Source organism: Crocodylus siamensis, chromosome 1 (assembly GCF_052110815.1).
Source record: "Crocodylus siamensis isolate JL-2025a chromosome 1, ASM5211081v1, whole genome shotgun sequence".
Classification (NCBI taxonomy): Eukaryota; Metazoa; Chordata; order Crocodylia; family Crocodylidae; genus Crocodylus; species Crocodylus siamensis.
Window position 1 is genome coordinate 421,600,311 of NC_143395.1, and position 17,071 is coordinate 421,617,381.

The 17,071-nt window shown below is 50.1% G+C and overlaps 1 protein-coding gene across 5 annotated transcripts in view; it reads left to right on the forward strand.

Moving 5' to 3' along the window:
• The first annotated feature begins 204 nt into the window (after positions 1–204).
• Positions 205–17,071, forward strand: part of STIM1 (stromal interaction molecule 1) — a 141,806-nt gene continuing 124,939 nt past the window's right edge. For 4 of the 5 annotated variants that reach the window (XM_090030988.1, XM_090030993.1, XM_090030990.1 and 1 more), the window contains exon 1: positions 329–858. In XM_090030988.1, coding sequence (XP_089887114.1) covers positions 750–858 — 109 coding nt within the window. In that variant the 5' untranslated portion in view covers positions 329–749. The other variant, XM_090030989.1, reaches the window with a different exon arrangement.

The following is a 17,071-nucleotide window of genomic DNA, read 5'->3' on the forward strand; positions in this document are numbered from 1 at the left end:
AAATAAAATCAACCCCCCTAACAAAAAAAATTATGAAAATAGAAAAAACCTCAAAAAACCTAGGGAATAAATAATTAAAGTAATCACACTCCCTAACAAAAAACATAAAAAAGGAAATAAAGATGCTGGGGCGGGAAATGCATTAAAAAAAAAGAACCTCCCCACCCCCTGAACCCACGCGCAGGAAGTGTCGGGCACGCGAGGGCAGGCGCCCGGCAGCACAGAGCGGCATCTCCGCCCCGCCAATGGGAGGAGCGCTGGGGCCGGAAGTGCGGCGCTCCGTCCCGCGCCCGCCGGCGCCTCGCTCCTCCGGTGCGCTGAGGTAAGCCGTGCCGTGGCGCTGGCAGTCTGGCCGCAGCCGCGGTCGGGGCGGGTCGGGCCGGGCGGTGCGTCCCGCGTCCTGCTGCCGCGGGGTGTCGGCCCAGGGGCTCCGCAGCGCGGGGCAGTGCAGCGCAAGGCCGCCCCACACCTGCCCCATTTGGAGCCGCTGTCAATCCCCCCCCTCAGCCCACCTGACACTTGACTCTCTGCCCGCTTTTCTCTTCCTCTCCTGTGGCGACTGCCCGCAGGCTCCATCCAGTGCGCCCCTCGGCTCCACCACAGCCTTTGGGGGCCTTTGCGTCGTGGGAAAGCGCCGCTGTCCGTCCGCCGTCCTGTGCGTGTGGCCGTGCCTGGGGTAGACGGCGCTCAGACATCGGGGCGCGGATGCCGAGGAGGAGCTGACAGGAAGCCTCTGAGCGCCTCCAGCCATGGAGCCGCCGTCCAGAGCTGCCGTCTGGGTCCTGTGCTGCTTCCTGCTGCACCACGGCCGGGGGGACAGGCCCCCCGGGTCCCACCTGGACGAGACGGCCATCGCAGGTAAGAAAGCGGCTCTCCCCCCCCCACCCCAGAAAGGGGCTTATATCTGAGTGGTTTTGCTGGCTGGCGACGACGGGCAATCCTGCGTTTGGGGGATATAGTTTTAATTTGTGAGGCTTTCGCCCCTCGCGCCGCTGTCTCATCCGCGTCCTCCGCTCGCAACCGTGAAACTTTGGGCAGGCGTGAAGTCCGACGAAAGGCAGGGGATGAGGGCATTGAAGGTCTTAAATAGCCGCCCCCCCCCCCCAATAAATTGTCAATAGTAAATAGCAGTGTTTAAAAAAAAAAAAAAAAAAGAAAATGCTCTTGGAAATCCAGAACTTTTTTTTGTGAATTATGGAGAAATGGCAAAGAAATGATCCTTTTCCTGCAAGTTTTCAGGGTCAGGGAAAGTTTTAAAGGGGGTCAAAAGTCCCCATCTGTAAAAATTTTAAACTTAATTTTTTTTGCACTTCAGTCGGGTAAAAATCTTCAGGAATTAGGACAGGACATGTTGCAGGATCATCCTACAGCTTATAGAGTGAGGTTTAAATAGCCCCCAAAATCTGTGCATGTCAAAGTGGCTGCCAGGTTCTCGTCGCTTGGAGATTTTTTTTTTTCCCAGTTCGTTTTTAATTTTGGATGCAAACTTGTTTGGAAAATTTCAATTTTTTGCTTTTAAAACAAACCAGATACCTTTTCAAAGGGAAAATAGTCCTGTTCCATGGACATAATTTCCACCATAGTTTCCTTAATTATTGTATTTTGAGAAGGGAGTGCTTGAATGGGTGTTGGCAGGGACTTGGGAGGGAGTGGGGGCTGCAGAAAGCTGGATTTCTTGCGCTCAAGTTCACCATCGGATACCCCCAAACCTGGCAGGCAGTCTGCTTCCCAAAAGGCAAACATTGACATTACGTTGGCACTCAGTAGCCTCAGTGAGGAGAGCAAGGGTTAAAAGGGCTGCTGCAGGCACAGATCTCCTTCTGTGCCTTGTTAAGAGTCTTTTTTGTTAGGGTTGGAGGCATCTTTCTTGTTGGTTCCTGTACTGTAGCTTTTGCACCCATGTGGTAGCTCTCATTTGCATTAGTAACCAGTCATTTCACCCTGTCCTCACCAGTGACTATTAATGACAGATCTCTTGAATCTTAAGCTTTGACAAAGATCAGGAATCTGTTGCTTGCTTTTTGAGCTGTGATGCTATTCCATTGACAGTGTGGTGATTTCTTTTTTTTCTAAAATTTTTTCCCCTTTTTTAGGACTTGCCATAAATTAGTTTATGCTGCAATTGGTTCATCCTCTGCAGGTTGCTAGTCTAAACCTCTGCAGGTTGCTAGCTTTGATTCTTATAGTCTGTATATGAGATTCCTTGTGATATTACCCCTAAAGCCAGGTAGCAGCCAGTCTGCTTCCGAAAGGGAACTGCATCTTTGTGGTCCTTTTGAAGCAGGGTTTATTCCTTCAGGGGTTATTTAGATGAGTTGTCTGGGAGGCCCTGCAGAAATGTGACAGTGGTGGTTCTGCTGCTTTTCCACTCTTATCTTGAAATGAGATGTAATTTAGACCAGCAGAGGTGAACAGGCTGAGAAGCTTAGGCTTTGCAGGGCATCCACATCTGAAAGTTTCCTTTCCCCTGTGGGTTCCCCTGTCTCTTTGCTCCTAAACAACAGGCAGGTCCCTGCTGTGCATGGATTTTAAAAAGCCTCCACATGTGGCATCCAGAAAGGGTAGAACAACAATTCGCTGCATGTCTGTGATTCTGAACTATATATGAGGTCTGACTGTGCTGCATTGACACATGTTGATGCATAATAGATTTATTCACCCAGGAGGCCAATAATTTATGGCACTTAAGTACTCTATATAGGTTTCCTTGTTGGATATTTGTTGGAAGGTTTTGTTGTGCATGCCACACTGTTCATGTAGCCAATGGCAAACAGGGTCTCTAAGATTTTTTTTTTTGACATTTGCTCTTTAGCTGCCTAGTCTTGAAGTTCAGAAAATGGCTTGTATATGCCTTTGGCTTCATGGGAACAGAGGGTGGGATCCTGTTAGCTGGATGCTTGAATGTTCATTTCCGTGATCATTAAATAGACACAAATCAGTGTAAGATTCTAGATTTTAATTTCATAGACATTAGGGCTGGAAGGGACCTCGGGAGATCATCGAGTCCAGCCCCCGCCCAAAGGGCAGGAAGTCAGCTGGGGTCATAGGATCCAAGCAAGATAAGCATCCGATTTACTCTTGAAGGTGTTCAATGTAGGTGCTTGAACCACCTTCGCTGGCAGACTGTTCCAGACCTTGGGGGCTCGGACAGTAAAGAAATTCTTCCTTATGTCCAGCCTGAAACGGTCTTGCAGGAGTTTGTGACCATTTGACCGCCTCATCCCTTCGGGTGCTCTGGTGAACAAACGTTCCCCCCGATCCTGGTGGTCACCCCGATAAACTTCTAGGTGGCCATCAGATCACCCCTGAGCCTGCGCTTTTCCAGGCTAAAGAGTCCCGTGGCTCTCAGCCTGTCATCGTAAGATCTGTTTTCCTGACCTCAGATCATGTGCGTGGCTCTCCTCTGGACTCTCTCAAGCTTCTCCACATCCTTTTTGACTTGTGGAGCCCAAAACTGGACGCAGGACTCCAGCTGCGGCCTCACCAAGGCCAAGTACAAGGGGAGAATGACGTCCCGGGATTTGCTCGAGAAGCATCTATGGATGCACGGCAGCATTTTGGTCGCTTTACTAGCCGCAGCATCGCATTGCAGGCTCATGTTCATCTTGTGGTCAATGATTCATAGATTCATAGATGCTAGGGTCGGAAGGGACCTCAATAGATCATCGAGTCTGACCCCCTGCATAAGCAGGAAAGAGTGCTGGGCCTACATTACCCCAGCTAGATACACATCCAACCTTCTCTTGAATACCCCCAGGGTAGGGGAGAGCACCACCTCCCTTGGGAGCCCATTCCAGACCTTGGCCACTCGAACTGTGAAGAAGTTCCTCCTAATATCCAATCTAAATCTGCTCTCTTCTAGTTGTGGCCATTATTTCTTGTAACCCCCGGGGGCGCCTTGGTGAATAAATACTCACCAATTCCCTTCTGTGCCCCGCTGACGAACTTATAGGCAGCCGCCAGGTCGCCTCTCAACCTTCTCTTGCGGAGGCTGAAAAGGTCCAGTTTCTCTAATCTCTCCTCGTAGGGCTTGGCCTGCAGGCCCTTAACCATACGAGTGGCCCTTCTCTGGACCCTCTCCAGGTTATCCGCATCCTTCTTGAAGTGCGGCGCCCAGAATTGCATGCAGTACTCCAGCTGCGGTCTGACCAGCGCCCGATAGAGGGGAAGTATCACCTCCTTGGACCTATTTGTCATGCATCTCCTGATGCACGATAAAGTGCCATTGGCTTTTCTGATGGTTTCTGACCCCCAAGTCTTTTTCTTCTGTAGTGCTAACCAACGTAGCACTGCCAAGCCTATAAGTGTGCTGCAGGTTTTTCCTCCCAAGGTGGAGAACCTTGCATTTTTTGGTGTTAAACACCATGAGGTTCTCGTCTGCCCATTTGCTGAGCTTGTCCAGGTCAGCTTGGATCACCCGCCTATCTTCTGGCGTGGATGCTTTGCCCCAAAGTTTGGTGTGATCGGCGAACTTGGCCAGTCCACTCCTGACTCCAATGTCCACATCGTTAATGAAGATGTTGAACAGTATGGGTCCCAGGACAGAGCCTTGAGGGACCCCACTGGTCACAGGGCACCACGATGAGTGACTGCCATCAATCACAACCAGGCTAATGGGCCTGTAGTTAGCCGGATCCACTCTCCCCCTTCCTTGAAGATTGGCACCACATTGGCCTTCTCCCAGTCTTCGGGCACTACACCAGAGTGCCAGGAGTTTTGAAAGATCCGTGCCAGGGGCTTGGCTATAATGCTCGCCAGCTCCTTGAGTACCCTGGGGTGCAGACTGTCAGGGCCGGCTGACTTGACGGTATCCAGCTTCTCAAGGTGTTCCTTCACGAGGTCAGCATTGATGGAGGGTAGGGGATCCCCGTCAGCCGGATCTCCCTGTCCCATAGCAGGCATGGGCATCCCGTGTGACTGATGAAAGACTCATGCAAAGTACCTATTTAATAGGTTGGCTTTTTCCTGGGCGTCAGTTGCCAGTTGCCCCATCTGGTTTAGCAGGTGTCCAACATTGCCCTTGCTTTTCCTCCAGCTCCCCACATATCTGAAAAAGGACTTTTTGTTGTCCTTGATGCCTGAAGCTAGTTGGAGTTCAGTTGCAGCCTTGGCTTTCCTGGTTTGCTCCCTGCAGGACCGGACCAGCAAGGAGTAATCCTCCTTGGAGGTGAATCCCATCCTCCATCCTTTGTAGGCTTTCTTTTTTAGCCGCAGGAGGTCCGCTAGGTCCCTGGAGAGCCAGGGGGCCTGCTGTGCCTTCTTGCTGCCTTTCCTCCGTGCTGGAATAGATTTAGCTTGTGCACTGAGGATCGCTTCCTTGAGAAGCAACCACTCTTCTTGAACTCCCAACTCCCTGGGGTCATGGTCCCTGAGGGCCTGACCGACAAGCCTCTTGAGCTTATCAAAGTTGGCTTTTCTGAAGTCAAGGACTTCTGTGTTGCTGACTGACTTGCCAGCTTTACGGCGGATGGTGAAGGTGATCAGCTCGTGGTCGCTGTCACCCAACTTCCCATCGATCACTAGGTCGCCGATTAGGTCGTCCCCCGTAGCCAGTACCAGGTCGAGCAGCGCTTTGCCTCTCGTTGGCCCATAGACTTCTTGAGTCAGGTAGAGGTCATCCACGCACGAGAGAGAGCTTTGCGCCCGCTCAGATTTAGCTGAGTGATCTTCCCACGAGATGTCCGGGTAATTGAAGTCACCCATGACAACCAAGGTCCTGGAGCGAGCGGCCTCAGTCAGTTCCCGGGCGAACTCCTGGTCAAGCTCAGGACTTTGAGTGGGAGGTCTGTAGTAGACTCCCACCGTCGTGTCCCCTGTGCCGAATTCCCCATGAATTTTTACCCGGAGGGTCTCTAGCTGTCCATGCCGGTCGCCAACATCAGCTTGCAGGGACATGTAGCTTTCCTTCACATCGAGAGCTACACCCCCCCCCCCTTTTGTCAACACGATCCCTCCTGTACAGGGTATAGCCCTCTATACCCGTGGTCCAGTCATGGGTGGAGTCCCACCAGGTCTCTCTTATCCCAACAACATCATATTTCTTTGCACTGAGCAGGAGGACGAGCTCCTCCTGCTTGTTGCCCAGGCTCCTGGCATTAGTGTACAGGCAAGCAAGAGTGCCCTTGGGGGCTCTTGCCTTGCCCACAGATTGTGCCAGGGCTGGGGCAGGGGTGGGCTCCCTCAAGTGCCTTGGTCCGCTGGCTTTGCAAGGGCCGTTCAGCGGGCCAGCAGTGGCAGTCGTCCCCCCATCCCCCAGTGGGCTTAGTTTAAAGCCCGGTGGAGCAGGTCAGCCAGCCCGGCTGAGAAGAGCCTCCTCCACAGGGGAGAGAGGTGGAGGCCATCTCTTCCCAGCAGCTCGCTGCCTCTCTCGCCAAAGAGCGGGCTGTGGTCATGGAAGCCAAAGCCTTCCCGGTAACACCAGCGCCGCAGTCTTTGGTTCACCGCGTGGATCCTCCTCTCCCTCCTCAGCCCATAGCCCGAGACTGGGAGGATCGAGGAAAACACCACCTGAGCTCCCAGACCCCTAAGCCCCGCTCCCAACTCCCTGTAGCGCCTCATGACCTGGCTGGGGGTGCTCCGAGCCGTGTCATTGGTGCCCACGTGAATAAGGAGCATGGGGTAGTGGTCTGTGGGCCGGAGGAGCTGTGGGATCCTCTCCGCAGTGTCTCGGATGCAGGCCCCCGGGAAGCAGCAGACTTCCCGTGCTAAGGGGTCGGGGCGGCAGATTGCCCCCTCAGTGGCCGTAGGATGGAGTCTCCCACAACAGACACCTTTCGCTTTGTCCTGGGGAGAGCGGGGCCAGTAGCTGCGGTCGAGCCTGGGCTGCCTGCGGGAGCCGGGAACTGCGTGGGCTCTGGTGGGGCTGCAAGAGGTGCGAACCTGTTGCTAAGCTCCGGCGGGGCAGGGGCCTTGGTGCGGCGGGCCTTGAGGCCCTTGCCCGCCTCGGTCCATGCCCCTGACTGGGCAGAGCGGGAGGTCCCAGAGTCCTCCTTAGTCGCGGAGGGAGACGGAGCTCTCCCCTGTGGCTCCCGGGGGAGAAGGGCCTGGCAGTAGGAGTCAATCTCCTGCTCACAGTCCGTGATGGCACGTAGTCTCTGGACTGTGGCTTGGAGCTCCTCCCGCTGGCGCGCCAGAAAGCCCAGTAGGGAGCAGACCCCGCACGGGGAGGTGGCCATGCTCCCGGGCCCCAGAGCCTGAAAAAGGGACAGGCAGCCCCCGCAGCCAAGAGCCAGGGGCTCCGTCTGCGTGGAGCCCGGAACCATGGGCTCTGTCTGGGTGGCCGGACGGCTTAAAGTGAAGCACAGCTGATTTTTCTTAGATTTGGTCTGATTTCAGTGTCAGAAGGGAGGGATGGCAGTGGTTCATTGCAAGAATCACACTGCCTGTTTCATTTACATGGGGTGGTGCACAACAAAACCTTCAACAATTATCTAGCAAAGAAATCTATACAGAGTATTTAAGTACCATAAATTATTGACCTTCTGGGTGAATCAATCCGTTATGCATCGACATGTGTTGATTCAGAAAGCAGAGATGTGCGAGTTTGAACACATTTTGCACAATAGAGTCATTTGGCCCCTGGAGCTCCAGAAGTCTATGCATGCTCAGGAAAAATGATGATTCATACTGAATATCAGCGTGAGTTGATGGCTTCTAAGCTGGTCATGCCAAGCTTGCAACTGGTAGTTTTGTATCTGCATGGGAGAGAACTGCATTTGGTCAGTAGGCTCTGGAGAAAGCCCTGCTTTATGCTGCATGCAGCTTTTCAATGGTCATCTTCATGAACATCTGTTGTTTCGAATTGTGTGTTCATACCTAGATGTCTGCGTGAAGTTTAGCAAAGGCTGGTAGTGACAGAGAAGTTATTCTGATCACGTATGTGAAATGGGTTGGTGCCCCCATAGATTTTATTTAAAGCCAAAAGGAACCAGGAGCTTCTACTCTGAGTTCCTGCTTAACATAGGCGGAAGAACCCCACCCAGTAATTTCCATGTCAAGACTCTTGCTTCTGTCTGAGCATAAGCTAGAGCAGATCTTCTAGATGTGCATCCAGTCTCTGCAGCCACTGGGTCTCATTAGGGTTTTTTCTGCTAGATCTAAGAGTGCTCGGCTATCTGAAGCTTTTTGTTGTGCGGGTCATCCTGGATGACTTCTTCTTTTGTTGGATAAATTAAATAGATTGAGTTACAGGATTGAGCCTTGTTATATGACGTGTATTCTTAACTTCAAGTCATTCTCCTACTACTCTTTTAAGCACCCCCTACCTGCCAATTTCTGAAAACCCTTTTTGTAGTGTGGACGTCAGAAGTGTTCACTGTGTTCCTGTAATGGTCCTGCTAATGCTATATGTGGAGCTGATCTACATCCCTACCCCTACTTGGTATTTATAGATTTCATAGGTGTTAGGGTTGGAACTGACTTATTAGATCATTGAGTCCAACCGCCTGCCCTGGGCAGGAAAGAGTGCTGGGGTCAAATGACCCCAGCCAGATGTTTGTCCAATCTCCTCTTAAATATCTCCAAGGAAGGGGGTAGCACCACCTCCCTTGGAAGCATATTCCATATTTTGGCAACCCTCACTGTAAAGAATTTTTTTCCTGATGTCCAATCTAAATTTGCTGTCCTTCAGTTTGTGGCCATTGTTTCTAGTTACCCCAATGGGCGCCCTGGTAAATATATCCTCTCTTTCCTGCTGTTCCCCCCTTCCCCTCCCCCCCGATGAGTTTGTAGACAGTCACAAGATCACCTCTCAGCCTTCTCTTGCAGAGGCTGAAGAGATTCAGGTCCCTCAATCTGTCCTCATAAGGTTTTTCCTGTAGGCCTTTAACCAGATGGGTGACCCTCCTCTGAACCCTTTCCAGGTTATCTAAATCCCTCTTGAAGTGTGGTGCCCAAAACTGGACTCAGTACTTCAGCCGCACAGCCCTTAGCATCCAGTACTGCAGCAGGAGCTTATTTAACTGGTTTACTACCTCAAAATCCTTTTCAGTGTCTCTGTGTTTTAGGATACAGTCCCACACCTCATCAGTGCCCTTGTTCTTTGTTCTCAGATGTCAGTCCTCATTTTAGTTGTATTTGGTGCCTGTTGTTCAACTGGGCACAGTTTTGCCAAGCAATCCAGATGAGTTAGTATGATCAGGACAAGTCAGTTTATCATGCACTGTTCCTCTAGTTTTTCAATCATCTGCAAATTATTGCCTTTCTTTCAGTCATCAGTAAAGATATTGAACTGAACTGGGTCCAGACCAGGTCTTTACAGGACACCCCTGGAAACTTTCCCACTAGATGATGTGTTGCTTTTTGCAGTGTGTCAGTTTAACCCAGTTTTTAATCCATTTAGTGTGGGCTACATTTGATTGCTGTAAAGTGCTATTATCCTCTCTGACTGTTGTGCTTTTGTCTCAGCCCTGCACTCTTGCTGGAGTCTCAAGTCTATTATGTCAGTACAATTACTGTCGTTAACTATGCTTGTGATACTGTCAAAAGCAGTATCGAGTTTGTCTGACAATATTTGTTTTCCACAGAGCCTTGTTGTTTGGTACTACTTCTTCTGCTTTCCCCTAATTCTTTGCTGGCTGCATCTTGTCAGTCTTTCTGTACTTGTATTTGGTTCCTAGTGCAGTGCTGAGTGTATGTGGGTGCTGTAGAGAGGAGGCCTTGATGCCTATTGCTGGAGGAAGGTTTGAGAAGCTGGCCCTGTTCTCCTGTCCTGCAGTTGCAACACCTTTCAACTGCACTGTAGGATGTAAAAGGAAAAATAAATGGCCTGGCCACCTATCCCCAGCTTCTCTCCTTATAAAATTATATGCCTGTCCTTTATTCTGACTTGTAGCCATACAGTGCATGAGGAAATGCTTCTGATGCTCTGCTCCTGTTCAAAGAGATCTCAGATTTTGGTGGGATGTCTTGTAGGGATAGAATTGTTTTTGCTCCTTTATTGCGGCATGGTCCAAATGAAGTAGCAATCCTTCCTCCTGTCTGTACGGCTCTTATTACTTTTGGGATACCCCTTGTTAACAGTTGTCATAGAGCCTGGATTGCTTGAGAGAGTGCAGTCAACCCCTGGGAGAAATTTGGCAGCCACTATGAGCAGGGGGCTTGGATTAGAGGACCGTGGTGGTCCTTTCTGGCTTTGGGATCCTTAAGTCTAAGTCAATTCATTTTCTTTCTTCTTGGCCCTGTGGGACCTGGATTACCTGCATTGCCCTCAATATATTCAGAGCACCTGCATCAAGGCTGTGTCTGTAATCAAATCTCATGCTTCAGGGCTTCAGCCAGTCATTGCAGGGGGCAGGAAGGATTACCCCGCACCCTCACCACCCATGTATGATTGGCCACAGATGGGGAGGATCTGCTTTGTGAAGTAGCAGGCAAGATCCTCTTCAATGCTAATGTGTAGTGTTCTGGGAATTTTTCAGGGTTTGTTTTCCAAACACCAAAACTAGGCTGAAATTGGGATAAAAGGAAGGAAAGAAAAAAATCGGTTTAAATCAGGGAAAATAATACGTTCCCGTGGCGGTGAGGGAGGGACTGGAGTAAGGATGGGACTAGCGAAGGAGTGTGCTGCAGCCCATCGGCCGCTCCTGGGGCTGAAGCAGGGAGCAAAGCGGGGGGAACTGTTGGTGGGTGTGTGGTGTGGGATGGGTGGTAGCTCTTGCTGCTACGTGTCCCCTGGGAGGGCTGCAGCCTGGATCTGTACGCAGAACAGGAGCAGGCTGCTGCCTGCCCTGAGCACTGGGAAGAGCCTGGTGGTGCCACCATTGGCCCCAGCCAGCAGCAACTGCCTGCTCTCTTCCCGCACGCAGATCCGGGGGCACTTGTCCCCTGGAAAGAGCCTGGTGCAGCCCCACAGCCCTTGCAGGGGGCGCATAGCAGCAAAAGCTGCACCCCCCCAAGCCCCACACCCACTGGCGGCTTCCCCTGCTGCAGCCCTGGGAGCGGCTGATGGGTTGCACTGCACCCATCCTCCGTATTGCAGCAGCCTGCTGCTGGGCTGCCTTGGGACTTGGGAGAAGGGGAGTGGCATGCAGCCGGATGTGGACATGAGGAGGACTTGACCCGGGCAGTGACTCCAGTCCTGTGGGCCCATGCAGAGTGGTCGTGTGCAGCGCCTGCCTCAGGGAGTGGAGCTAGGCTTTCCTGCCTGCCCCAGGCAGGGCTTGCTGCTCCCAACACCTGGGGCAGGGCTGCAGCCAGAAACACTGGGTGCAGCTGGGACCTGCCCGCCCTGGGAGCAGTTTCCACAGCCCCTCCCGCCCTGCTTAGGGTCAGAGCTGGGAGCCCCGTGCCCCCATATCTGGGGCTGGGGAGAAATTTCACTCCCAGTCAGATCAGCAAGGACCCGTAGGGGTTTATAGCTTGGCGTGTTGTTTGCTGACTGGATGATATGGATATATCTCATCTGTTAATCAGAAAATGAGGTTTGGAAGAGACCTCAGGACAGACATCTGGTCCAACCCCTATGCAAAGCAGGACCAGCCTCAATTAGATCACCCCAGCCAAGGGGTGATCGTCTAGCTGGGTCTTCAAAACCCCCACAAACGGAAACTCTGCCATCTGTCATTAAATTCCCTGCCATTGCCAAGGCCTTGGGCATTGGGGCACCGTTGGTTTTTCCTGTTCTCTAGCTGTGGTGCACGATGACTTGCATCCCTGAGAATTGAAATGTTTTAGTTTAGTGAAAGTCTGTGGGATTATGTATGCTGTATAGGTGAAATGTAGTGTGGCCTGTGACAGGCAGAAGGTCAGGCCAGATGATATCATGATACTTTCTGACCTTAAAGCTGACGAGACGGCGTTCAGAGCGTTCCTACCTGCTGCTGAGACTATCGCTCTCTGAGTAGCTGCTGACTTGCAGTTTATGCTCCCTCCTTTTCACTTTAATATTCCTGAAAAGTATTAGGAAATGATTTGATCCCCAGCTCAGAAGTACTCTTCCTCCACGAGGTGTGTGCTGAAGGGGAAGAGCAGAGGGTTGGACCACAGGGTCAGGCTTTTTGTGGTATGTGGTGAATGTTGCCCCGGGGTTTCTTACACACCACAGCAGTTATGATGTTTCATTCCCTTGAGTCCTGATCTGTTGTGTTTTTTTTCACTGAACACTTGATAAGAGTCCTCTTCTACTTCTGCGGCTTCAATAGAGCACCAAGAGTGACTCTTGTAGGAGTCACCCACCAGCATAAAATATATTTTATCAGGATCCTCCTTCAGATCCTAAGTCCTCTTTTTCATGTGCTTCCATTTTAACTCTCTTCCACGAGCTGTAGTAAAAATCTGTCCATCAGTAAGCTGGTTGTGAGCTGAGAATCCTGTTTTTCTGGATAAACTCTATCTTGTCACCTCCCTTTTTTTTAATCTGTCTCTCCTTATTATATAATTTGCTTTTGCCCACTGGCACCCAGACTGGGACCTCTAGTTGGGAACTGTTATCTGTTGCTTTTCTCTGGAGTATCTAGCACAGTCTTCTGTCGTATGGCGGATTTATATACAGAACAGCAACTATAGTTTTACATTTAGGTGACTGAACCAGACAGTTGTGTCAGGAGCAGCAGAGCGTATCGCTGTGATACCTCCTCCATATTTATGGACTGGGCATTGAGTCGTTATTCATTCTCTGGTCTGTTCTGGGTGACCGCAGTCGCACACTGGAGGGTTTTTTAAAAATTTTTCAGGGACTCACCATGATCATCGATAAGTGGCTCCCAGATACTTTTGGAATTCAAATAGTAAAGAGGAAGAGGATACCCAAAGGACACTTAAACATGCTCTTGAGACTGCTAAATATTTCTAAATCATTTGCAACTGAAATGCTGTATAAAATTTAAGAAGCATCTGTCTAACAAGATGACCAATTTCCCTGTGTGCCTGGGGCCCCAAGATGTATGAATCCAAGTTTTCAGTGACACTTTATGACCAGAAGGATAAAATGGACTTCCATATGTTATATGAAAAGCACCATAGGTAGGGGATAGTGTATTTTATGATGCTGAGTGTGGTGAATTTGTCTCTTGCCCTAGAATTATATTCTAGAAACTTGACTTGGTGGGGGGAGGAGGAGGAGGAGAAGAGTAGAAATGTTTTTAGGACATTAGGACAAAGGACATCTTGAAAATGTGCTGAGAATGCAGATCAGTGCAAATGTGTCTGCAGAAAGCCTGAGATGAAACCTTGGGGAGGGAGAGGATCTGAGCGGGTTGTTTACTCTTGACACCTAAACATCAACAGTGCTAGCTGTTTAATTAATACTTCTGACTAATGCACATGTTCTGCATAAGACCTGTCACTCACTGGGTCGGACCATAGGTCCATCTTGCCTAGTCTTACCGCGGCAGACTGCGGATGCCAAAAGGGAGAGTGATCTGGGTTTCACCGGGGTTTTTTCTACTGTTCTGCAATCCTGAAGCATCCTTCCATTTCTCTCAATGCCAGAAGCACCCTCCTCTCCTCCCAGCTGCTAAAATCTCCAGTTTTCTCCCTCCTAGCATGTAAATGTGCCATGGTGCCAATACATATGAAGAATATAGGCCTGGTAGAAAATTTAGTTGAGTGAAGGTGAAAACTAGACCCTGAAATCCTGTGGTGGTGTTTTGATTATTATTTTTTTCATACGTGTTAACCTCCCCAGCGGCGATTAAATGTAATGAGGTGGCTGCAGAATTTGGCTGGTATAGCAAGCAGAGTGCCACAGGACCTGGGGATACCAATCAGGTTCTTGCAGAGCTCTCAGGCTCTTGGCCTGTCCTTGTTCCCTGGACCCATCCTCACTGCAGCCCTGGATAGCAATTTTTTTTTTTTTTTTAAGCCTCTTCTTTGTCGCAGCCCTGGGGGAACACCCATTCTATGCTGACCTTTCCCTTTTATTTCATTTAACTCTACCAAGCTGCTGTTCAGTTTTTCTTCTGCACCCAGAAGAGTTTTGACACCATGCCTCCCACTTACAGCTACACTCAGCTCCAGCCATATTAAATCATTTGCTAGACTGGCAGCTGCATCAGGGGCATTAGCTGTACATGCTGGTAGGAGCCTCTGTGAAAGGTGGAGGGGCTGGCGGGGAGATTTTCTTTGATTTGTTTGACCCTTCAGCTATCTACCAAGGTTGTAGTGCTGACAGTATTAGGAAATGCCTAGAGCTCTGACTGCGAGGTTAACTCAAGTGACCCAGCTGGCTAGAATACGCTCTTGTCCTGACATCTAACATGCTCTTTACTTTGTGTATAACTGATGCTGTCACTGCAGTTCTAGCAGTGCCTTGTAAGCCAATTTCTGGTGACTATTACTCTATTTACCTTCCAGCCTTCTCTGTTGCCAGTGACATTGAGTACTGTACTGTTTTCAACCTTTTTTCATTAGTGGGCCTCTAAAAAAAAAATTCACATGGAAGTGTGGACCTCTTTGAATGGTAAGTGTGGGCATTCACATACTTTTGACTGATCATACTCATCTTTCACAAACCCCTTAGACATAGTCTGTGGACCCCCAGGGGTCCATTGACCACAGGTTGGAAACCACTACTGTAGAGACGTGGAGCTAAAGTCCACTCAGGTACCTGTATGGTCTCTGGATCCATGGTGTCTGAGGCCTTCCCAATTTATTTTTGGACTTTCCCTCCCCAAAGCCTGCCAGGTAAGGAGGAGCTATTTGCTTCTCCTAAGTGCTTCTTGTTCCCATTCCTGTTGTACAGGGCTGTCCAATTGGTGGCCCATGAGTGGCTGAATTGTGTCCCATGGGGCTGGCTGTTCTGGGGTGGGATGAGCAGTGGTGATGGTAACTCCTGCTGCTGCTGTATCAGCAGGGCCAGTCTGCTGGGGGTTATTACTAGGGTTACTGTACATCTGGTTTTCCTGGACATGTCCTCTTCTTGAGGGGCTGTAAATTGGGAGTGAGGTGCGTCTCTTTCCCCCCGCCAGCTGCCTTGAGTCCTTTGGCGGTGCCTTAAACCCCAAATCATCTTTTCCATGGGCCAGAGGTTCTCGGCCTCCATGATCCTACCACCTCCTTCCCTTATGGCTTGGCTTCCCGATGGTTCAGGGACACCCTAGCTGGTTCTGGAATGAGAGAAGCAGAGCTGCTTTCAGGAATATCTAGTTTAATTAATTCTGCTGCTTGGCAGAGCTAATTAGCCCACCTGTTGCTTTATGCATAAGTAGCCTGGTGCTCAGCCTGACTCTGTCCAGAGCATTTTGAGCATGGAGATGATTGATTCCCTCCCCTGCCATGGCCTGCTGGTTGAGAGCTATTGCTCCATGATGTGCTCTCACATCATCGAGTCCAGCTCTTGGCTAGGGCAGGACTGTTCCTTCGAGCACCTCTTCAGTTTTCAGACTAGGCTATGACTGGGAAGCGCCAGGGTGTCACATGCCATGAAGATAAAGGAGCAAACCAAACTCCCCTAAATGTTGCCGACCCCTGGTCTGGGACATCTTGCTGGAGGAGAATGCTTTGATGAAGCATCATTTTGAGCGTGGGCTGCTTTCAACCTGTCCTGTGCCACTGTGACTCCAGCCTCAGTCACTGCTCTTGTCTGTAGTGTCACTGCCTCACCTTTTCTCTGTGCTTGGCTGCCCAAAGGCTGCAGGAGCGCCTGGGCTCTCTGGGCTGGATAAAATGGTTCCATGGTGCCAAACCCTGTCCCAGACCATGGAAGGAACTCCCATGGAAACTAATGACCGTCACAGATCTCTCCACCTTCCAGTCGAGGTACAAGGCACACTTCCCTGGCCTTGCCTGAGCAGATGGAAAGATACAGCAAAGGCACATCTGTGTATGTCTCATAACAGAAGCTGAAGCAGAAACCCCCACTGCACCCACTTGGGGACAGGATGAGAGAACCAACATGGCCAATGTTAATGCCTTCCTGGAAGGTGCTCACGGCTGTGATGAGCATGATACAGGCTCCTGCTGTCGGCTCAAGGCAACTCGCCTATGGGAGAATTTGCCCCTATGGTTTTATTTACCATCTCCAAAACTAGCACACTTGCAATGGTGTATACTCCAGCAGAATACTGTGTTCCTGTGTGGTGCAGAAGTTGTCACACTACATAAACAGTGCATTGAGACTTGCAACAGTTTGCACAACCTGTGCATGCATGTACTCCCTGTGCTCTCAGCCATTAGACCAAGTGATATAAGGAGACAGACCCTAACATCATTACTGGCACTAGAGGCAAGAGATGATGAAAATCACCTGTTTTATCAACTGTTAACTGAAGACCCAAACAGATGGAGGCTTAAGAGATGTAAAACATTTGTACATGAAGCCCCCAAGCTCCTGAAAGAGAGAGGTTTGGCTCAGCATCTCCAGTGTGCTGCAACAGAGTGGGCCCGCTGCTGGGAAAGGTCAGACCTATTCCTACAGTGTCTTACAGCAACACCAAATGAATTCCTCATTGGGCACGGCCCTGACAGAGAAGCGTGGCTCAAGCTGAACAGACTGAGAATTGGACACAGCCACTTCAAAACAACGGTTCACAACATGACGGTCCTGGACAGCCCCGGTGTGAATGTGGTGTCCAGCTAGCAGCACAGCTCCTAATCAAAAGCTGCCGTCTCTGTAATTGTTCAGGTGGGGTAGATGGGATAAGCATGTTGAGCAATAATACTGGGGGGTGGCTCATAGATTTGCAAACCGATATCTGATATGATACGAAAGAGCTGTCATCTCCCACCCACACACAACATCAACTCCAGATCATTGGTCACGACTGGATAATTTGCTAGTTTTTTAACTTCCTCTCGGACCAGCCACTTAACCAGAATAAAATAGGCAACATGGCATGGACTGCTGCTAACGTGTTGTGTGGGAGAGGTGCAAGGTCCTGTGTCTTGCACTACCACACCTTAGTTTTACGCCCTGCTCTTGCCCATTTGCATTGAGTGTTGATTGCAAGGTACATAAAAAGAATTGGTATTATAATGTGTTTTATTCCTTCCTGAGCATAGCTGCTTAGTCTGTGTAGGTGAGCAATCTGTTTCTGAGCCTGTGGATACCTGGGCAAAGATTACAGGAACAGTAGTAACTACAGTCTCTGCTGGCAGGTGGTTTAAACTGTTTAGCTTCAAGATCTTCCTGATG